Genomic DNA, 24,242 nt, shown 5'->3' on the forward strand with positions numbered 1-24,242 from the left:
GGGTAGGGGGTCACTTACTTGACCTGTTGATCTGTCGGTTTAACCCTTTCTCCTATGTGTTTTCTCAGTGAGGGGAGCATTCAGCTGGACTGCCTGGGTGGAATCCAGGACAAGATCACGGTGTGTGCCACGGACGACTCTTACCAGAAGGCCAGGCAAAGCATGGCTCAGGCAGAGGAGGAGACCCGCAGCAGGGGTGCGATCGTCATCAAGCCTGGGGGGAGATATGTGGGTAAGGCCCTTAGGCATTGTCTACACTGAGCTGTGGTTACACCCAAATCAGTCAAACATGAGCTACTAATTTGGCACTAGTCTAGGATGGATGCATACAAGATTTATCAAGTTTATTTTTTGAGAAATGTTCCCTCATGTCTGTTTACGTCCAGGGTGAGTGAATGCTGACTCAGTGGGAGGGACATTTTCATGTGAATGCCGCTCCCTGGTAAACTGTCTCATATCAGGGTGTGGAGCACAACAGGCAGTCAGAGCAGTAGCATGCTCATCAGCCAGGCTCTTATTGAACATGTGGGTTATTTCCACATCAGTCAAGTGCTCCGACCTCCTAGTGTGGCCCTGTCCAGTGGGAAAGATTTTAGACTCTTATCCAGCCTCCTCCAGGGTAGAGATGCCATTTCCACACTGAAAACACACACACGCAGGGCTGCTTCAAGTGAACATCAAACATACTGTGTGGGCTTTTTATTAGTCACAGGAGAGCTGCATACTGAAACTGGTTCTACTGCAGTTCAGTAAAGGCCATAGCAGCCCTGAACAGAAACAAATGTACCTAGAAATCAAACCGCAGAATCTCTATTATGCATTTTTTTTTATTAAGCTTTTAGGATACACTGCAATTTACTTGTTGGAGAGGAAGTTAAAACTGTGTAGTGTCATTTCCGTTGCGTCCCAAGCTGTCTTAGTCACACTCTTATCTCCACATGACCTTAATTCTGGTGAAAAGTGGCTGAGCTCTTTGTGTAATTGCAGGCTCATGGTTCCCTGTGTAGGGCCCAAGGGGCTGACTTGGCAGGATGTTTAGGAGCTCAGAGCTTCACAATGTCAGGCCTGTGACTTGGCACCAAACCAATTGCCTAACTGCCCAGTCGCCACAGAAACGCCATCATAGGTTCACAGATATGTTTAATGTAGCTGTTTGGCCAGGAAGCAGCTTGTTCAACTATTTGTACTGTGGTGACTATACAGACTAGTTGGGTTAATTTATGAAGTTCACCCTGATATTATAACAGGTACTGCTCGATGTGTACTTTTCTCTGTTACACATTTTGATGACTTTTAAGTGCCTTTTTGAAGATGTACTGTAGGTTGACTACGAACAACTTCTCACTACAAAGCCAACCTCTCATGGTTATGTCACACAAGCCCAACCTTTCTGACACACAACCATGTCTCTGTTCTAATCAGGTAAGAAGGTGCAGATCCGGAAACCGGCACCTGGGCTGTCTGACATCGCTCCATCGCGGCGGACGTCGCGGCCTGTCATCATCTCTAGCAGTGCGGCGAAGAAGAGCACAGCGCAGCAGAGGCCCCTGAGGGAGCGTCTCACCCACCTGCTGGCCCTCAAGCCTTACAGAAAGCCTGAGCTCATCCTGCGCCTGCAGAAGGATGGCCTCTTGCCCTTTGACAAGGACTCTCTGGACAGCCTCCTGCAACAGGTTAGTTAAGTCAGTCACGCTTCTTGGGTACGGTGTCTTTCACAACAGGTTAGTTGTACTGGAGCTTGGCAGACCCATGGCCCTTCTGAGCCCAATGTCCTCAACAGATAAGTTAGTCACACGACCCAAACCTCCTACTAGAAGTCCCTTAGAGCCAGGGGCTTAGCCTGTGGTTACAGGCCAGCCCACTGCAAACAACTCACTGCCGGTGTTGCAGGGTATTAATGGTGTGTTTCTTGAGGATAGGTTTAGAAAATGCATTCCTCCAGAATACTGTCATGGCATTAATGTCATGTATTGATTGCTGTCTATAGGTGGCTAACCTAAATGTGAGAGACAACACCTTCACATTGAAGGACTCTTTGTTCAAGGACATTCAGAAGGACTGGCCAGGCTACACTGAGGGAGACCAGCAACTTCTGAAGAGGATCCTTGTTCGGTATGTGCTAGGTGGCGCTATATTACTATATTACATGCCATATTAAAACCAGTGCTTTTGTGTACAGTTCCACATGTCAACAACTGCCAGTGGCATGAACCAGCAATAATGGAATCCTCCTCACTTTGGTTTATGTACTTTATCACCTCAGCTTTGTGTGTTAGTTTAAATAAATTGCCTTAGAATCCCAGGTGCTGTAGTTCCAGATATCCTCAGGAATAGTACAGACTCAAGTCTGAAACCAGGCCACCGCTCACCATGTGTGGTTTTCTCTCTGCCCTGTGTTCTTGACAGGCCTAACTGGCTTTTTTACTGGTGGGACCAGGGGGGAAAAAATCTGGTTTCTCAAGATCTGGGGCAGTAAGGAAATGTAGCTCGCAGCTAAATATAGAACAGGCATTGCAGCCTGCTTAGTTGGGTTTACTGAGTTGACCCAAAATTGTTGGACTCAATATAGCAGGGAATATTTCACATTCTCAATGATTAAATGTTTCTGTGGAATTCATCCAAAAGCAAGAGATTCCTACCGTATGTCTTTTTGGACTGCACTTTGAGCCTTGGCTAGCTTATCAGCTAAACACCCTCCCACAATGTTTGAACACCAGCTATGGTCATGCAAGTGTAGTGCAGAAAAATGATTGGAAGACATGTGATGCAACACTGTTCCAGCACATGCTGATCCATGTGTGAGATGGCACTGGTTCAAGGTCCAGGCTTGACGCTTGAGTCGAGGCTCCTTAGTCTTCAGCTGTGACAGGACCACTGCACAGCAGCCAGCCTCTTCCCTAGGCTGTTTTCCCCACCCCTCTAGCGTTTCTTACTCTTTCGCATTTTTTTTCTCCCTCTGTAGGGGCAGGACTTGGATAATTCCCCACTGTATCCCACTGCCCCCTACTGTCAACACTCTACCAACATACGCAAATAATATTCTGTTGATGTACACATCACACAACCTCTGTATACCGTGTTTTTATTTAGCAGCGGATACTTAGCATCTCACCCAAGGCTTTGCCAGATATCTATTTATGTCTGACTTGTTTAACCAGGTCAGTTAAATGTGTATTTCTGTCTGAGACAAGGAAAATAACAGAATGTAGAGCAAGGCCACCATAATATGGTCATGTGCCAATGTCACAGGTCCATTGGAACTGTTAGTCAAATCAAATTGTATTGGTCACATGTGTTTAACAGATGTTATTGCAGGTGTAGAGAGATGCTTGTATTTATAGCTTTAGCAGTGCAAGTAAGGTCTAACAATTTCTCAACGCACACAAATCTAAGGCAATAAAAAAATGTAGAGAATTTACCTTTGAGTTGGTGCTTTGAAAACACTGACTCGTAACTAGTTCTATGGCAGACTTGCCAACTCAATGAATGTACTTGTGCACTAGATTTAACCTGAACTCAGGAAGTTTTTCCAAAATAATGAATGTCTGAATTGGGCTCACGCAATGTATTATTTATGTCTGTGGTGACTCAGCTTCTGACTTGTTTTTTTTTAGGAAAATGTGTCAGGCCCAGTGTCAGACTCCAAGCACCACCACAGTGGCTCCTCCAGCTGAGGTCCCACTCCCAGTGAGCCCTCCCAAAGAGCTGGCTAGCAGCTCCCCATCGCAGGTGAGCCATCTCTTCTTCTACTTCGCATCTCCATGCCCCTGCTCCTCCCCTTAACCACTTACTTCCCACTCCTTAGAGTGTCCTCATAGGGCCTTCCACTGTTTGGTCCCATTAAGAGGAGTTACTGTGGTTACTCAGACTCCCCTCTGAGTTTTCCTGAGACACTGCATGTCCTTTGTTTCCTCCCTTCTTAAGCATTAGCAAGTACACACCCTCCTCCGTACACATACAGTTGGTTCTGGTGTTCATTGAAAAGAGGGTGTTTTGGAACATTCGCTGTAAACATACACAACTGCTCCTCAGTGGGTTTATGTGGCCAGTCTGGGTTTGGTGAGAGAAGTTCGAGGAGTTCTACCAAACTAAACAGGTTATGCAGCCGTGAAGGTCCACAGGGCTCCAAACTGTACCCAGTGTTATTTCAGAACCAAGTACTTTCTGCTCCACTGTGATTAGGTCAGCCACTTCCAAAGTTGTTAGTGTAGGTTGGGTCAAATGTAGTCTGTTAGTAGTACAGTACGATGCATTGTGTGGAAAGGGGATGGTCATCCTTGGGGATGGGCATTGTTTTCCAGATATCTGAACAGACGTTAGTATTCTCTTACTTGAGAGGGTGTTCATTTTTGCAGATCTTTTCTTTTGAGGCCTATTTTGACACTGAAAAAGCTTTGTTATAAATGCAATTATGTTATCCTTGTGATATTACCCACAAGGATATACCATGACATTTGAAATACTTAATCTAATATAGCAAACTTTTGAATGTAGTTTTATAACTGTTGAGCTCCTGCTGTGCATTTAGCCCTCTACTCCAGTCTGCCCTGACATTGGTATTATATTTTCCCCACTTCAAATGGTAAAGGCACACACCTAACAGTTTCCACAAGACCTGACACAGATCATTGCAAAACACCTTTTTTGTGACTGAATAAGCCCAATCAAGGTGAAAATCAGACTTCTCTTTGACTGTTGCTTTTAGTGGAAAAACTACAGAAAAGCAGTGTCTGCTGTTTACTTCTGCCATATGCATTTGTCATTCTGGTCAAGAGAAAAGCATGTGTTTGGGGGGACTATCCTGCTATCTGGAAAGAAATGTCATTGAGATTATTTGAATAGTGAAATGCCCATCCCTAGTCATCATACTCCCAATGTGGCTGAGAGATCCCTTTCACTCTGACCTTCTCTGCTTCACACCAGCACGAGCTTAAAGTTCATACTCAGGATTTTAGTAGATATTCTTTATCTTAATCTGTCAGTGATAGTTATCTGCTCATGTTTTTTCTTTGAATCCTTAGTTGAAGTGAGTCCATTTTAAATTTTCTGCCTTAAACTCTGTTTATGCCAGAAACGACCTGCTTCAGATTTCATCGATCCTCTGGCCAACAAAAAGCCCAGGATATCACACATGGCTAACAAAACAGCGGTGCCAATAAATGGCAAGCCGAGTTCGTCCAATGGAAAGGAGGGGAGTGGGGCAGTGGTTGTGGCGCCAGCGGTTGAAGGTGTGACGTCCAGCTCCCAGCTCCCCCTACTTGACATCCACCGGCCCTTCGACCCACTCTCCGACGTTAGTAACGACTCCAGCCACAATGGCCGGGACTGTGAGGGCCAAGAGGCCGCTGTAGCAGAGAGACTGAGCCAGCCACCAGTCTTCTCTGGGCCCGCAGTGCTGTCTGTACCAACCCTGGGCCTCTCGTCCCTCGGACACACCGGCCTCGATGGGCCCCAGAGCAAGAGCACCTTGCCCTCCCTGCACGGCAAGTCCAAGAAGAAGTCCAAAAAACACAAAGACAAGGAAAAGTCCAAAGAGAGGGAAGGGAGGGGGAGAGCGAGAGAGAAGGAGAGGAAAGGAGCAGAGGAGCGTGTTCCTGAGCCAAGAAAAGCCTGTGACATCACCTCCAGCCCTGAGAACCTGAAGAGCAGTAGTATTCCACACAGCAGCACAGGTGAGACATGTACAAGCTATGGTGTGGATCTCATCCTCTCTATAAACGTACAGAGAAAAGTCTGGCTTTGCACTATTAGCTAAACGATTGGCAGAAGGGATACCTGTTAAGCATGATTCCATCTCATGAATTTCGACCTTGGTGATAAATGAGACATTTTGCAAAATGGAAAGATGACATCTACTCAACATCTGTCCCAATTTTAAATTAATTGATAAAATGCATGAATGAATCCTATACCTACACTACCAGTCCAAACGTTTAGACACCTACATTCTTTATTTTCACTGTTTTCTACATGTATAATAGTGAACACTTCAACTATGAAATAACACATATGGAATCATGTGTTAAATAAATCAAAATATTTATATTTGAGATTCTTCAAAGTAGCCACCCTTTGCCTTGATGACAGCTTTGCACACTTTTGGCATTCTCAACTTCTTGATGCACCCATCCTGTTAGCGGGATCATTTTCGTCAACATCCGCTGAATTGCAGACCGCCAAATTCAAATTAAATTACTAACATTATTTCATTTATCACAAGTGCAATATAGCAAAACGCAATTTAGCTTGTTAAACTACCTGGCGTGTCAGATTTCAAAAAAGCTTTTCAGCGAAACCATACCAAGTGTTTATGTAAGGACATCTCTCTCAGCAGACAAAGCATTACAAACAGCTAGCAGCCAAGTAGATTGGTCACGGAAGTCAGAAAAGCAATAAAATGAATCTCTTACCTTTTGATCTTCGGATGTTTGCACTCACGAGACTCCCAGTTAAACAATAAATGTTCCTTTTTGTTCCATAAAGATTATTTTATATCCAACATAACGCGCCAACCAAATGGAGGTATGTTCAGAAATCCACAGGCACAAAGCGGTCACGACCGGGCAGACAAATTCCAAATAGTATCCGTAAAGTTCGTAGAAACATGTCAAACGTTTTTATAATCAATCCTCAGGTTGTTTTTACAATAAATAATCTATAATATTTCAACCGGACGATAGCTTCTTCAATAGGAGAGAGAGAAAATGGCTGCTCCAAGCTGTTGCACATGGAAAATGCTGCTGGCACCCAGCCATCCAACAACTCAATGTGATCTTTCTCACTCGTTTTTCAAAATAATAGCCTGAAACTGTCTAAAGACTGTTCACAACATGTGGAAGCCATAGGAAACTGAATCTGGTTGGTATCCCTTTAAATGGAGCGAAGGCAGGCAATGGAACAGAAATCTTTCAGGAAAAACAGCACTTCCGGGTTGGATTTTCCTCAGGTTTTCGCCTGCAATATCAGATCTGTTATACTCAGACAATATTTTGACAGTTTTGGAAACTTTAGTTTTCTAATTTGACAATTATATTAATATTCTGGGCCTGAGAAATAGGTAATTTCTTTTGGGTAAGTTTTTCATCCAAACATCATCATACTGCCCCCTACACTCAACAGTACACTCAACAGGTTAACTTCTTGGATATAGGGGGTGCTCTTTTAATTTATGGTTTAAAAAACGTACCCGTTTTAAGCGCAATATTTTGTCACGAAAAGATGCTCGACTATGCATATAATTGGCAGCTTTGGAAAGAAAACACTAAGGTTTCCAAAACTGCAAAGATATTATCTGTTAGTGCCACAGAACTCATGCTACAGGCGAAACCAAGATGAAACTTCAACCAGGAAATGGGCAGAATTTTTGAAGCTCTGTTTTCCATTGTCTCCTCATATGGCTGTGAATGCGCCGGGAATGAGCCTGCAGTTTCTATCGTTTCTCCAAGTTGTCTGCAGCATTGTGATGTATTTGTAGGCATATCATTGGAAGATTGGCCATAAGAGACTACATTTACCAGGGGTCCCGCCCGGTGTCCTTTGTCTAAATTGGTGCGTAATCTACAAGCTGCACGCAGTCATCCAGTGATTGAGAGGAGAGCGGAGGCTTTCAACGAACGATATACCATGAAGAGATATGTGAAACACCTTGAGGATTGATTCTAAACAACGTTTACCATGTTTCAGTCGATATTATGGAGTTAATTTGGGAAAAAGTTCAGCGTTTTGAAGACTGAATCTTCGTTTTTTTTTTTTGGTAGCCAAACGTGACGCACCAAACGGAGCAATTTCTCCTAAACAAATCATCTTTCAGGAAAAACTGAGCATTTGCTATCTGAGAGTCTCCTCATTGAAAACATCTGAAGTTCTTCAAAGGTAATGATTTTATTTGAATGATTTTCTGATTTTTGCGAAAATGTTGCCTGCTAACGCTAAATGCTACGCTAGCTGGGCTAGCTGTTACACAAATGCTTGTTTTGCTATGGTTGAGAAGCATATTTTGAAAATCTGAGATGACAGTGTTAACAAAAGGCTACGCTTGAGAGCTAGCATATTAATTTCATTTCATTTGCGATTTTCATGAATAGTTAATGTTGCGTTATGGTAATGAGCTTGAGGGTGTATTCACGATCCCGGATCCAGGATGGCTCGACGCAAGAAGTTAACCAGCTGTGGTATTTGTGGTATTTATTTTTGAGCCAATCGTTTGAGCCAATCAGTTGTGTTGTGATAAGGTAGGGGTGGTATACAGAAGATTGCCCTATTTGGTAAAAGACCAAGTCCATATTATGACCGCTCAAATAAGCAAAAAGAAATGACAGTCCGTTACTTTAAAACATGTCAATCCGGGAAAATTAACAGATTTGAAAGTTTCTTCAAGCGCAGTTGCAAAAACCATCAAGCGCTATGATGAAACTGGCTCGTGAGGATCGCCACAAGAAAGGAAGACCTGGGGTTACTTCTGTTGCAGAGATTAAGTTCATTAGTTAGCAGCCCCAGAAATTGCAGCCCAAATAAATGCTTCAGAGTTCAAGAAACAGACACATCAGCTGTTTAGAGGAGACTGAGTGAATCAGGCCTTCATGGTCAAATTTTTGCAAAGAAATCATTACTAAAGGACATCAAAAAGAAGACTTGTTTGGGCCAAGAAATATGAGTTATGGACATTAGACCGGTGGAAATCTGTCCTTTGGTCTGAGTCCAAATTTGAGATTTCTGGTTCTATCCGCTGCGTCTGTGAAACGCAAAGTAGGTGAATGGATGATCTTTGCATGTGTGGTTCCCAAGGTGAAGCATGGAGGAGGTGGTGCGGTGGTGCTTTACTGGTGACACTGATTTATTTAGAATTCAAGGGCACGCTTAACCAGCGTAGCTACCACCGCATTCTGCAGTGATACGCCATCCCATCTGGTTATGGCTTAGTGGGGCTATCATTTTGTTTTTCCACAGGACAATGACCCAACACACCTCCAGGCTATGTAAGGGCTATTTGACCAAGAAGGAGAGTGATGGAGTGCTGCATCAGATGACCTGGCCTCCACAATCACCCGATCTCAACCCAATTGAGATGGTTTGGGATGAGTTGGACCGCAGAGTGAAGGAAACGCAGCCAACAAGTGCTCAGCATATGCGGGAACTCCAACACTGTTGGAAAAACATTCCAGGTGAAGCTGTTTGAGAGAATTCCAAGTGTGCAAAGCTGTCAAGGCAAAGGGTGGCTACTTTGAATAATCTCAAATAAAAAATATTTAAATGTAACACTTTTTGGTTACTACATGATTTCATAGTTTTTAGATGTCTTCACTGTTATTCTACAATGTAGAATAGTCAAAAGTAACGAACCCTTGAGTAGGTGTCCATACTTTTGACTGGTACTGTATATTACTGCAGTCTGAATGGAAGCCCTAATTGATCAGTTTGTTTATTGGCTTCAATTAAGAAAGTAGGGCTGGGAATTGCGAGGGACCTCACAATATATTATCACGATACTTAAGAGCAGATATGATATGTATCGCTATTCGATTCTTCAATTTTAGCGCAATTTGATGTTCCTAAAATATTGCTTACTGTCGGCTGCAGATGAACAAGCGGGCCATAAAACGAGTTTTGATCAGTGAAAGTGCTGAACATGTAGGCTCACCATTTTTTAAATATTTGAGGACAAACTATAGGAGGAGAAACACCTAAGCTTTGTCACAGGTACAGTAGACTAGCTGTAGCTAATATTAACTACCTAGCCAAAAAGGTTTTACTTGGAGTCATAGAATCGATATATTGTTCAACTTCCTTACAAAGTAACCTTGTGCTTCCTTTCAGATGTCAATGGAATGTGCAACAACACCAGTGTTCCTTCGTCATCGACTGAGATGTCAGACTATTTATTGTAAGCACTTCCTACCTCTTAATAAACCACATATATTAGGAAATTGTGCAATTGAAAGCTATTTCATTGAAGTACTCCACTCTTAGTTCTACATTCTGTTTCCTCTTTCTGATCAGGGAGTATACAGTGATTGGCTCTTCCGAGCAGCGTCAAACATACAAGAATTACTTTAATACTGAATATAGTGAGTACCGGGGCCTCCACGCTCGGATAGAGGGCATCACCCGGCAGTTCACTGTGCTCGACACTGAGCTTAAGCAGCTCCAACAAGGCACAGACAAGTACAAGGTACGACCCCTTTGGCCCACTGACGCATACTGTCTACAGTTCTACCTAAGCTGCAATATGGTGTTATTGTTCCAATGTTCAACTTCAGGATTCAATATGGTGTTATTATTATTCCAATGTTCAAATTCAGGATTCAATATGGTGTTGTTATTATTCCAATGTTCAACTTCAGGATTCAATATGGTGTTGTTATTATTCCAATGTTCAACTTCAGGATTCAATTTGGTGTTATTATTATTCCAATGTTCAACTTCAGGATTCAATATGGTGTTATTATTATTCCAATGTTCAACTTCAGGATTCAATATGGTTATTATTATTCCAATGTTCAACTTCAGGATTCAATATGGTGTTGATGTTCTGACAATCACTGATTGACACGTTTATTAATTGTTTTGCCATTTTGTCTTTTCTTTTAGACAATCCACAACCAGATACTCCAAGAATATCGTAAAATAAAAAAGGTAATCTTTGCATCTGACGATTTTGTTTCTCATAAAGCTGCTCAGGTCATTTTTCAACAAACACTGATTTTTTTTTTTAACTTTCCTTCACAGACGAATCCAAACTATAGCCAAGAGAAGAACCGCTGTGAATATCTACACAGCAAACTGTCACATATAAAGAAACTTATAGCAAAGTATGATCAACAGCAACTTCAAAACTGGACTGGTTGACATTTTCTCTCTGCAAACCGAAGAAAGAAAAACTCTGGATTCTGTTAGCTCTAAAATAACTTATTAAAGATGCCATGAAGGAAGGGATTATTCCTAAATATGCCATGAAGGGATGGATGATTCCCCTCATTGGGGCCAAAAGCACTAGTGAGGACAAAGCAGACCACATTTCTTTTAGTTTTTTTCTTTCGAAGATGTGACACTGGCATGTTTGGCCAGATCTCTGTGTAGCTACACTGCATCCGGAAAAGCTTTGCGTGCTGTTTCTCATACTCTGTCCTAAGTGCACAGAGATCTCTCGAAATGGAATAAACACATTCTTTGGAGATCTCCAAACAGCCTTTCCTGGTTTGTAGACTGGGCCGTGGTGGTGACACTGAAATGGAGTCGACAGATCTTATGCCAAATGCAAATAGTTTGTTTGAGAACAGATAAAATGTAATGAATTATGGTATCACATTTTTCCCCATATATTGAAATGGATGGTTCTAAACTCTATTTTACAGTTTTTTTTATTTATTATTTAATTTTTGTTCTTCTATAGGAGTAACAAGTTCTGTTATTTTACACTCCTCAATATCAGTACTACAAAGCAGTGTCTTTTGTTTTTTTCTTCACATCTTGAATGTTAGTCAGTATTTTATGCAAAAACTGCCTTGGCAATCAAATTGTCCATCTGTTGCAGTTCATTATTTTCTTTCCTTTTTAAAGAGATGCACCTATCCCCATCAATTTAATAAAGACAATGCTATACAAAATCCAGTCAGCCATAGGTGCCTCTGCTTGGCTTTTCTTACATATTGTTCAAATGTCTTAACCAGAAGGACATCATGTAAGAGCAGCCTCAGGTGATAGGAGCTTACTGAATTTAAAGGGTTAACACAAGCTGGGAAAGTGTTTTTTCACCACCAGTCAGGGCAAGCTCTGATTTGTTTTTCATGTGGTTACGGTGATGGTTCTTGGCTATGCCTGTATGCAATGGGTCGAGGTTGTTTTCCCTATGCAGTTAAGCCAGTTCACAATGATGTCAGACTCAATTTGCCAGACCAACTGCCATGTACACCAGGCAAATTTGGATCCTTGTATTTTTATCAACTAATGCATACAGGGAAGATGAAATAATCTGTGCTTTGACCTAACGTGGTCTGTTTAATCACAAGTTGGAAGATACACTATTAGTATACCCCATGCAGCAGCTTTTACCATTTTCTTTGCGACTGTTTTAAAGTGTACTTGAATATATTGGTAGTATAATTCCCCCCTATAATTCCCCTCTAATTCATGCAAGTAATTGGCTCTTATTTCCTATATCTAGTACTTGTTCATCTACATGATTGTCACGACTGTTAACCCAAGACCAGCCTCGCCTCGCCTATCTTCCAAATGGAGTGGATGACTTATCTTTGTATCTGCCAGGCTAAAGTATTCCAGATCTTTTGTGTCCTGAACTCCTGAAATGATCAGGAACGCTGTAATGTTTTTGGAATCTGTCACTGAGCTCTCCCGAAATCACTGTTCAGTAAATTTTGGTCTAGTCAACTAATGCCTTTCTGATCAACCTTTCTACGTGAATATGATAAATAGTTAATCTTGTTACTCTTACCTGGGTTTTGTCCAAATGAGACGTTTTCCTTTGTCCATCAGAGTTTGTGCTTTATGAATGTTACAATGACCAGTATTTGTATCTTTACTTAAAACCGCTTCCTAAGGAAATACAAATCCAAGCAAAGGCCTGATAAAACCTCTATGGTAACTATTTATGACTAGCATTAATAGCAAAATAATGCTCTCCCATGAATCGAGCAAACAGCAAAATCATTTGATTATGTTCTACTTACCATTGACAAAGAATTGTTGCTTTAGTTGACATTTGCCCTATGAAATTTAAAGTCTTTACGACGTGAGAGGGGGCTCTTATTCACTTCAAATGGGATATCTATGCGCTCAGATGTTTCAATGTAATGTATCATCACCTCCTGAAATCCAAACATGGCCAATGCTCAGAGATTCATTTATCACAATGCTGATTATTGGGGCCGATTTGAGATTGCCCCTGGATTGAATGTTTTGTGACCAGAATCAATTCTCAGCATCACCCAGTACCGTGGAACCCTTTGAATAAGTGACTTTTCATCTCGGAGTGAGTTGTTTTTATAGTGACATTCTGAAAGGATTACTGTATACATTTCTCATCAATAAAGATGGTTACGGCATTTATTTGCTCAGATATGGAGCTAAGTTGTTTTTAGTATGAATTGCCAGTACAGAACACTATGGTATGAGTTGAATGTGCCAAATGACCTGTTGTATAGGTTTTCATATGACTAGAAATGGCTTCGGAGGAGAGTCTGGGATATTGGCACTTAAACCCAAAGCACGCTTTTTGAAACCATAAGGGATTAGGTCTGGAATTGACATATTTCAATAAAATTCTTTCAAATCCTTATTTTGGGTCATTCTGAGGTGGTTATTGCACTTTTGATTGTATCGCATTTGAAACACACAAACCACACATTTGAATTTGAGGGAAGAGTTAAATATTACAACTGTCAAATTCTAAACATTCGTGATCATGATTTTCCTTATCCCTTTTCAGTCATAGCTTGAGATTTTACTGAATACAGGAAAGGGGTTACTTTCTATAGCAGTTCCTTTGGTTCTAAATTGTTCCTCCTTCCTAGTACCTTAATTGCCCAGGGTCGTCAGTTGTTTTACTGATAATTGTACTGTTTCCTGCCCCATTTCTAAATATGATTTCCCCATGATAATTTGCCAGGAAGCCTATATTTAGCCCTGTGGACATGAATCATTGGAGCCTGATAAGAAATTGTGTCAGACATTTTACTTTTCTATTGACTAAACAATAGTATCTGAATTTGTTTAGCTCCATTGTATCTTGTCTCACCTGTCCTTGATATGAAAACCATTGTAAAGAAGCAACATCATGGCATGTAGAGATATTGAGACAGTACAGTATTGACGTCAACTGTGAAACTGGATGTATTGCCTCACAATCCTCTTGGGGGCAGCAGTACTTTGTTTTTTGATTGCAGTTTGTGTCCATGACTATCAATCAGGAGAAAGCTTCTATGTGCAGCAACAATGCTATTTGGCCTTGGAGCGAACACTGAGGCTACATTAGTGTGAGAGGTTCCGTTACCACAAAAATCTATCTCTTCAATATCGGTTGGTAAAGCCCAGGAAAGCACTATCATGTACGTCTCAGAATACCATTCCATAGGCCATATGTATGCTGTGTATTTCTGGTTCTGTTGAGCTTCATTCTATCCCACAGGAATGTTTACTTTTCCTGCCTGATACACTTGAAATTTGACTCCAATAAAGGCATTGGCATGGCTGTGTGGGCAGAAGATGGCTATGTGTGGCTAACAGGAGGGCTGCAATCTGACGCACTGTGAAAGATCTCAGAAATCCATACATTTATCCAGTTGGCCAGGCTAAGCTGCCTTTGGCTCCCGTCCGAATGTTGGCCTCAGCTCAGGGAGCTGGAGGGGTGTCAGTGAGTTCAGTTTGGCAGCTTGCCCTGTTCCTGGTGGACTCCAGGCTTGCCCCCCCTCCTCCCACTCAACAAACACTACCACACACTATTCAGCCTCTCTACAGAGCCCCTGACATGTTTATAACTACACCAGAGATTAAGGGCTTTGCCTGTGTGTTCATTGGTCTGTCAGTAAGGCATAATCCTCTCAATTGTCTGTCCTAAAGATAGGGCTGAGATATGCTCTGTAGATTAGAAGTACAGATCACCACCCTAATCTGGGAAAGTAGGTAATGTTTGAGTGTATCTGGCTGATTTAAATGACCTCTACACACCTCCATATTTGATCATTACACAACGGGTCCATGCATATGTACAGACTCAACACTGTTGGAGGAGGAGATTACATAAATACAAAGTGTTGATCATTTTAATTTGGAAACGAAAATGAGCTTCCATCCTGAGCCTCCCATTCCCCCACCCATCCAACATGTCTCCATCCAACCACCCTTTCCTCGCAACCACCACTTATACCCTAACCCCCCCCCCCCCTAAAATCCACCACTTCCCTGTGGGAGCAAAGAATGTAAAAAAACATGTACAAATGTGCATGGCTGTCCATGTGGGTGCCGGAGTGAGAAAGACACAAGTGAACCAATCAGCAAAAAAGCACAGCCCTCTTCATTAGATGCATTGTGCCTATAACATCAAGGACCCTTTCTAGACTCTGAAGTCAGGAAGACTTCGAGTTTGGTATCAGCCAGACTAGATTTCGGACCCGTGCTGTTGAGTGTATGTGCATTCATGCTTCAGCACTGCATACGCAGCTGCAGAACTGGCAGGAGTGCTCCTCATACTTCTTGTGTGTACGACAGTGCTGCAGGTAGGTTGAGCGATGGCTGAAGTCGCCCTCCACAGCACTCCTCTGGGCAGACAAAGGTCATCCCACCCTTGTGGAAAAGCAAATGGTCCTTTAGTGACACCTCCCATTTAAAGTTGCACCCACAGATGGTGCACCCGAAGGGTTCTTCTGTGGAATTTCTGATGCTTTGTCAGGCAGGCTGCCCGCTTGAAGCCTTTATCACACTAGGCACAGACGAAGGGAAGAATGTCTTCATGCACCACCTGATGCTTGTCAACATCAGCTTGAAGCTTTTGCCACAGATGGGACAGGAGTATGGTCATTGGTCAGAGTGGACCAGTCTATGCTCGATGAGGTCAGAATTTCAAATGAAGCGCTTGTAACACTGAGCACTCGTATGGCATCTCTCCACTATATATCTGCGGATGATCCTACAGGACATAATGCAAAAGAACATACACTTTTTGACAAGGAATCTACGGGTGTGTTCTAAATTGCCCATAAGCAGGATTAAAATGTTTTACAGTAGCATTCATTTTCTATTGCTACTGTGATCTCTGCATAATGTAAAGAATTTCTCTCCCAGATCATTTATCATTTTGTCGTGCACTTCTTGGGAGTTCCACGTCTTATATTTCTGGTTCTCACTCTTTTACTCTCTCATTTTGTCCTGCTGCATTTGTTGAATGTTCCAAGTCTTCCTTTGAGGTTTTAGTTTTACAGTGACTCTCTGATTCTAACTATCCTGTTGTCCTGTATACCTAGGTCACATTTGTCATTTGAGGTTCTTGTTGTGGCACTACAATGATGTGGAATTTCTGATTCCTCGGTGACACAAGTGTCCTGAGTATTCTAATTTCACCGAAACATCATAGTGACCTTCGGGTCTGTTTCACTGGGGTATTGTTCTCAGTGTGACTATCACAACTATTTCTGTTGATCACATTCTTCCTCTTCGCTTTTCACCTTCATTATCCTGCAAAAGAAACAACAATTTGTTAAATTCTTGTTTAAAATGAATTATTATATTGCAAATAACTAACGGGTCACTGTCATTGGGCATTAATATCATTCTCTTCCCTATGACAAGTATATCTTGAGGGTCAAAATCACTGGGTCTCGGTATCTCTGTTGGCTCTCCCATGATGAAATGCTGTAATATAACAGTTCTCAGTCACTGATGGGTTGTTAAATCCCAATGTAGACAGATGGCTTTACACTGAACTACAATGTAAAATGCAATGTAGTTTACGAAAGTTCAACAGAGAGGCTGGTCTGAATACTCATTTAACTTCAGTAAGAATAACAATTAACTTTGTTTCCTATTCTATCGGCATAGTGGGAATGAATACAAACGTATCATCAGCATAGCATCTTGTTTCTTCTTTTTCCTGTTACCCATGTGCGGAATGTCATTCACCTTTTTACCTTATAGCCTAAGCACGGCACAATAATGCTCCTCATGCTTGCTATCTAACTTATGGGCTCACTCTGGCATTTTTCACCTTCCTCAAGCTCAACCAATGGGAGTAAATCTTGGGATGTATTTGTATGTCAATTTACCCTTTGTTCTCTCACTTGCTGATTATCAGCAACAGTTTTGGACAACCCCACCACCTATAACCTTAAGGCCAGTCATTGGAAAACCCTTCACCCAGCATGGCAGTTTGGATGCCAGCAGCCCCACATGCATTTACCTGGCTGAGGATCTTCCCTCGGAAATGAGACCGTTCCCAAAACTGTTTAATAAAATGTCATTTTACATTCAGTATTTGTTGTTCATTCAGTTAAGCCTCTACTTGACTGAAATTACAGCAGTGAGGCTCAGAGTCAAATCTGAGCAGTAAAATTGGGCGTCAGGATTAGAGCCCTGGAAACCCAGCTACACTGGTCGTGACACTCAGACCCTGATCCTGTGTGTTGTGACGGAACGCTACGTTCTTTTTAAAAGGAACCTAATTGCAAGCAAGGAGCAATGGGGAGGATGGTATAGCGGAAGCAGATGTGGAACGTTCATCGGATGGGGGTGGCAAAAGGATGAATTGACTGTGGTACAAAATAAATGGGAAAATGAGCCAAATTGCTGTGGAAAATGTCAAGATCTGTTCATACTCCATATCTGGTAGGAGTGTGTTTTTTATTTAAATAATGTATGCCAGACTTGGTGAATCTGTTTGAAGCAGTTAAAACGGTGGAGAACACTTTGGGTAAAGTGAAATCGGTGAAGATCACGAGAAGTGGGCTTGTTTTCATTTTGTGTGTTTCTGCGGATTAGAAAAGGTGTGTGTTGGGTCTCACCCAAATTTATGCATTTTCTTTGATCTACGGAGCAGGGCACCTGTCAAAAGAGTAATTTCTGGAGTCTCGACATGAGGTCACTAGCTGTATGGTGTTTCCTCCAACACTGGCTTCAGGGTTAAATGAGCAGTGTGTCAAGAAGCAGTGCGGCTTGGCGGGGTCATGTTTTTGGAGGAGGCATAGCTCTCGACCTTCGCCTCTCCCAAATCCGAACGGGAGTTGTTGATGCACGAAGGACAAATTGTGTGGTAAATGGCATGAAGTATTTCCTGTTTTTAATTTTTTTATACGTAGTGTCTCCCTACGCGAGTGGAGCTGGGATAGGTCTACTATCTTGTGGGAGCCTTTATATCCAGGCCTTTACAATGTAACTGCTGTAAAATGTTTGGACATGTAGCGAGTGTCTGCACATGGGAGAAGCCAAGCTGTGGGAAAGATTATAATGATGGAGACTGTTTAGCAGAAGAGAATAAACAAGGAGCAATGTGTTGTAACTGTGGAAGAGAACATGAAACAAAGTAAGGGCAGTTCAGAGAGTCTTAAGCAGAGGCTGTCAAAAAGGTTGAAAGAAGAAATGGTTTCTGAAGGTCCCATAGTGAATACTGTAGGCCTACAGTACTGTTGATCATGCCATTTTATTATAACAGTTGTCCTCGATTGGCCTGAACTCTGACACCTGTTCATCTTAGTGACAGAACACATTGTGATTGATGGTTTTAAGTCAGAATTTCTTGAAGTACATAAAGGTGTTCCGCAGGGGTAGATACTAGGACCTGCTCTTTTCACTATACATAAAATGTATATTGCTCAATCTGTTTAAAAAATATATATAATTATTATATGCGTATCGTACTTATGTACTCAAACTGCTGACCTGGCTGTGACAAGGCTACAGTCCGATTTTGCAGTAGTGCAGGAAGCCCTTACTGATTTAAAACTCATACTTAATACGAGCAAAACTACACTGAACAAAAATAAACATGCAACAATTTCAAAGATTTTTCAGAGAGCTACAGGAAATCAGTCAATTGAAATGAATTCGTTAGGTCCTAATCTATAGATTTCTGGACTGGGAATACAGATATGCATCGGTTGGTCACAGATACCTTTAAAAGAAAAAGGGTAGAGGCGTGTGTAATGACTTCCTTTCCTCTTTACCATAGCCACTGCTCTAGCCTGAAGAGGGGTTGTTTCTTATGCATACAGTCCACACTCAAGGTTTCCAAACTCCCAAAACATTCAATGAGATCCAGGGATATGGTGCAACAAAAAGGTTTATTCACATCTAATAAAAAAATGATTCTCCAATCAACTTAAAGCAGAGATTACTTGACATGGAAAATACATAATATGACCTGTTTGTATGTCTGTATGTCTGTATGGTCAAAAGACTATACCCACATCTAGCTAGGACTCCTCCCCCCGAAGGCCCAACTTCCTGCCTTTATCCTAACACACTTACCACAGTACAATGAATGAGCAAGAGGGGGGGCCAAAAACTAACAACAAATGAATATATCTCAATCAGGTAAATATAAATCATAAAGGTATGTACCTAATATTTCATAATGTACATTCATATTTAATATATTTACACAAACGTACATGGAGCTCTGTATGTTCTGTCTTTTATACAAATATGTCCAAATCGGCTCTAACATACCGGCCCCTAATTGTTGACTGCACTGAATGCACAACAATGACTTAATATTCAAACGTAGAGCCAATACACAAAACATTCTATACCAGATCACTATTACAGTTCATAGCTATATACAAGGTCCCATATAGGAAAAGAGTCCATAGATCTGTCTGAGTTGAAGTGTTCAGGTGTAACTTCCCAAAAATGTAAACATTTGACGTCCAAAAATGTAAGAGTACGACATCAACGAATCAGAGGTGCACATGATTCAAAGATGGAGCACTGTGTGTGTGTGTCTCACTCTTCCGCCTCAAGGAGCAGACAGAGTTTATTGGTCTTCGTCTTGGTCTTAACCATGATGCTCCGGACAAGACTATTGGCCCACGGCAAAGCCTCCACCACACACCCCATTAGCCAAGAGTGCCTTGGGGCGGTGTCATCGACGATGACGACAAGGTCACCGGGACTGAAGTTTCTCTTAGTTTTGATCAGAACAGTCTATATCTGGTGTGACCACCATTTGCCTCATGCAGCTGGACATCCTTTGCACAGGGTTTGTTTAGGCTGATGATTGTGGCCTGTGGAATGCTGTCCCACTCCTCTTCAATGGCTGTGCAAAGATGCTGGATATTGGCGGGAACTGGAACATGATTTCGTACACGATCAAGAGCATCCCAAACATGCTCAATAGGTGACATGTCTGAGCATGCAGGACATGGAAGAAGTGGGACATGTTCAGCTTCCAGGAATAGTGTTCAGATCATTGGGACATGGCGCTGTGCATTATCATGCTGAAAGGTGAATGGCATGACAATGGGCCTCTGGATTTTGTCACGGTATCTCTGCATTCAAATTGCAATTGTGTTTGTTGTCCATAGCTTATGCCTCCCCATACCGTAACCCCACCGCCACCATGGGGCACTCTGTTCATAACATTATCAGAAGAACGCTCACCCATACATGCTGTCTGCCATCTGCCCGGTACATTTGAAACCGGTATTCATCCGTGAAGAGCACACTTCTCCAGCGGCCATCGAAGGTGAGCATTTGCCAACTAAAGTCGATTACAATGCCTAACTGCAGTCAGGTCAAGACCCTGGTGAGGACGATGAGCATGCAGATGAGCTTCCCTGAGACACTTTCTGACAGGTTGTGAAGAAATTCTCATGTAAGAAGGGCTTCATAAATAAATTTGATTGATTGGTTGTGCAACCCCACAGTTTCATCAGCTGTCCGGGTCCAACAAGTGAAGCAGCCGGATGTGGAGGTCCTCGGCTGGCATGGGACACGTGGTCTGTGGTTTATAAGGCCTTTTGGATGTACTGCCAAATTCTCTAAAACGGAGGCGGCTTATGGAAGAGACCATATTCAATTCTGTGGCATTGTGTTGTGACAAAACTGCCCATTTTGGAGTGACCTTCAGATGCAATCGTTATGCAAGTGCAAGAAAGAATGAAAGTCTGTGCCACCAGTAAGTACAGATAGTAATATAAATCCCCCTGCATAGTGCCTGCAGCCGGACAATTTTCTCAATGCTTCTGGAAAGAAATACTTGTCAGCATGCTCAACCGATGTTGGTCATTCAGCCGACAAAAACTTTCAACTGGTTGTCCCCATTCAGAAAAGAGTCAGAGGCCGAGCCTTCTCAGGTCTCTCCTTCACCTGTTACGTGGTCTGACCCACAGAAGCCTCCCACCATTAGCTCTGACAAATTGAAAATCTTAGTCATTGGTGACTCCATTACCCACAATATTAGACTTAAAAATAATTATCCAGTGATCTTACACTGTTTACCAGGGGGCAGTGCTACCAACGTAAAGGTTCATCTGAAGAGGGTGCTGGCTAAGGCTAAAACTGGCAAGCGTAGAGAGTATAGGGATATTGTAATCCACGTCGGCACCAACAATGTTAGGATGATAGTCATAGGTCACCATGTGCAACATAGCTTCAGCATGTAAATTAGCTAGAAAGATGTGTCGGCATCGAGTAATTGTCTCTGACCCCCTCCCAATTAGGGGGAGTGATGAGCTCTACAGCAGAGTCTCACAACTCAATCCCTGGTTAAACTGTTTTCTGCCCCTCCCAAAATAGATTTTCTTTTGATAATTGGTCCTCTTTCTGGAACCATCAAGCCTGGCCTGCTGAGGAGTGACGGACTCCATCCTAGCTGGAGTGCTCTCATCTTATCTATCGACATAGACAGGGCTCTTACACCACAATGAGATCGGGTGCAGGCCAGGCAGCAGGCTGTTAGCCAGCCTAATGGAGCTTAATGGAGTCTGCCACTAACACAGTCGGTGTAGTCAGCTCAGCTATCCCCATTGAGACCGTGTCTGTGCCTCAATCTAGATTGGGCAAAACAAAAACATGGTGGTGTTCGCCTTAGCAATCTCACTGGAAAAAAGACCTCTTCCATTCCTGTCATTATTGAAAGAGACTGTGAGGCAGTCATAGTCAATAAACAAATCACTGTTCATGTGATTGGCCTGACTGAAACATGGTTCAAGCCTGATGAATTTACTGTGTTAAATGAGGCCTCTCTGCCTGTTTACAACAGTGACCATATCCCCACGCATCCCGCGAAGGCGGATGTGTTGCTAACATTTACGACAGCAAATAAAATGTACAAAAAAATCAAATAAATGACTGTCCTTTGAGCTTCTAGTCATAATCTATGCAGCCTACTCAATCACTTTGTATAGCTGCTGTTTACAGGCCCCGTGGGCCGTATACAGTGTTCCTCATCGAGTTCCCATCAGAACTTGTAAACTCAGCAAAAAGAGATTGCCTGCAATGACAACAAGCTCAATCCGATGATGCTGCGACACACCGCCCCAGACCACGACAGACCCCCCACCTCCAAATCGATCCCGCTCCAGAGTACAGGCCTCGGTGTAACGCTCATTCCTTCAAAGATAAACGCAAATCCGACCATCGCCTCTGGTGAGACAAAACAGCGACTCATCAATGAAGAGCACTTTTTGCCAGTCCTGTCTGGTCCAGTGACGGTGGGTTTGTGCCCATAGGCAATGTTGTTGCCGGTGATGTCTGGTGAGGACCTGCCTTACAACAGGCCTACAAGCCCTCAGTCCAGCCTCTCTCAGCCTATTGCGGACAGTCTGAGCACTGATGGAGGGATTGTGCGTTCCTGGTGTAACTTGGGCAGTTGTTGCCATCCTGTACCTGTCCCGCAGGTGTGATGTTTGGATGTACCGATCCTGTGCAAGTGTTGTTACACGTGGTCTGCCACTGCGAGGACGATCAGCTGTCCGTCCTGTCTCCCTGTAGCGCTGTCTTAGGCATCTCACAGTACGGACTTTGCAATTTATTTGCAGCATGCCTAAGGCACGTTCACGCAGATGAGCAGGGACCCTGGGCATCTCTCGTTTGGTGTTTTTCAGAGTCAGTAGAAAGGCCTCTTTACTGTCTTAAGTTTTCATAACTGTGACCTTAATTGCCTACCGTCTCTAAGCTTTTAGTGTCTTAACGTCCGTTCCAGAGGTGCATGTTCATTAATTGTTTATGGTTCATTGAACAAGCATGGGAAACAGAGTTTAAACCCTTTACAATGAAGGTCTGTGAAGTTATTTGGATTTTTACGAATTATCTTCAAAAGACAGGGTCCTGAAAAAGGGACATTTCTTTTTTTGCTGAGTTTAGTTATGGCAGATAATATACATTTTTGGTGACTTCAATAGTCATATGGAAAAGTCCACAGACCCACTCAAAGGCTTTCGGAGCCATCGACTCTGGGGTTTGTCCAACATGTCTCCGGACTTACTCATTGCCACAGTCATACCCTGGATCTAGTTTTGTCCCGTGGAATATATATTGTGGATCTTAATGTTTCTCCTCATAATCCTGGACTATCGGACCACCATTTTTACATTTGCATCGCAAAAAATTATCTGCTCAGACCCCAATCAACGATCATCAAAAGCCGTGCTAGAAATTCTCAGACAACCCAAAGATTCCTAGATTCCCTTCCAGACTCCCCTCCACCTACCAAAGGATGTTGGAGTACCAACATCGTTTAACCACCTAACTGAAGATCTAAATTGAATCTTGCGTAACACCTAGCGGTGATTTTGTTTCGCATAAAAATCTTGGTGGGCCCCCAAAAAATTGAAGTATGCCAGCAAAGCCACTACACAACACTAAACAATACATGAATTGCACTATAACTGTGACAAACGGTAACCACAAACTGTTAGGGCCTACATAACGCTGGCCCAACATACCACTGCTACACCTGGCTATCTGGCAGTGAAATAGTTAATTCAGCCTCATTTACTGCCTTTAAAAAAACATAGCTGATATGGCTGACTTGCTTAAACAAATGTGGTTTCTACTGACAATTGAGGTGAATGAAAGGTGAATTTGCGATTTCCAACTTGTTGTGTAATGTTTATGTCCAATGGCCGATGAGCACCGATACATTTTATCTATAATTTCTCTTCATATGACAAGGATTAAAAAGGATTTGCCAGTAGATTGTCGGACTTGACTCATGATGATGACTGCTAGTTTGATCATTTTGAAAGTATGATGTTGACATGATCAGTCCAATCAAAGCTACTGTAGATATATCGTGATTTGACGGCATCTGTGGCCAATGACCTCGAGCCTTCTTGGATGGGCACTTCCAATGTTAAAAAAAATATATATATATATATTTAACCTTTATTTAACCAGGTAGGCTAGTTGAGAACAAGTTCTCATTTGCAACTGCGACCTGGCCAAGATAAAGCATAGCAGTGTGAACAGACAACACAGAGTTACACATGGAGTAAACAATTAACAAGTCAATAACACAGTAGAAAAAAAGGGGAGTCTATATACATTGTGTGCAAAAGGCATGAGGAGGTAGGCGAATAATTACAATTTTGCAGATTAATAACACTGGAGTGATAAATGATCAGATGGTCATGTACAGGTAGAGATATTGGTGTGCAAAAGAGCAGAAAAGTAAATAAATAAAAACAGTATGGGGATGGGGTAGGAAAACAAAAATTAGACCATGTTTGTATTTTTTATTGTTTGCAAACTGATATGTGACACATGAATGCCAAAATAACATGCAAAACAGGCAGTTT

General features: G+C 42.3%; 1 protein-coding gene across 2 annotated transcripts in view; it reads left to right on the top strand.

The window, feature by feature from the left end:
- Positions 1-13,291, top strand: part of LOC109902515 (RNA polymerase II elongation factor ELL) — a 42,154-nt gene extending 28,863 nt beyond the window's left edge. For both annotated transcript variants that reach the window (XM_020498920.2, XM_020498921.2), the window contains 9 exons: positions 69-232; positions 1,423-1,673; positions 1,988-2,112; positions 3,615-3,729; positions 5,072-5,672; positions 9,814-9,880; positions 9,997-10,168; positions 10,588-10,632; positions 10,726-13,291. In XM_020498920.2, coding sequence (XP_020354509.1) covers positions 69-232; positions 1,423-1,673; positions 1,988-2,112; positions 3,615-3,729; positions 5,072-5,672; positions 9,814-9,880; positions 9,997-10,168; positions 10,588-10,632; positions 10,726-10,845 — 1,660 coding nt within the window. In that variant the 3' untranslated portion in view covers positions 10,846-13,291. The remainder of the gene's footprint in view (positions 1-68; positions 233-1,422; positions 1,674-1,987; positions 2,113-3,614; positions 3,730-5,071; positions 5,673-9,813; positions 9,881-9,996; positions 10,169-10,587; positions 10,633-10,725) is intronic.
- The last annotated feature ends 10,951 nt before the right edge of the window (positions 13,292-24,242 follow it).

The sequence above is a fragment of the Oncorhynchus kisutch genome, linkage group LG13 (assembly GCF_002021735.2).
Source record: "Oncorhynchus kisutch isolate 150728-3 linkage group LG13, Okis_V2, whole genome shotgun sequence".
NCBI classification, from domain to species: domain Eukaryota; kingdom Metazoa; phylum Chordata; class Actinopteri; order Salmoniformes; family Salmonidae; genus Oncorhynchus; species Oncorhynchus kisutch.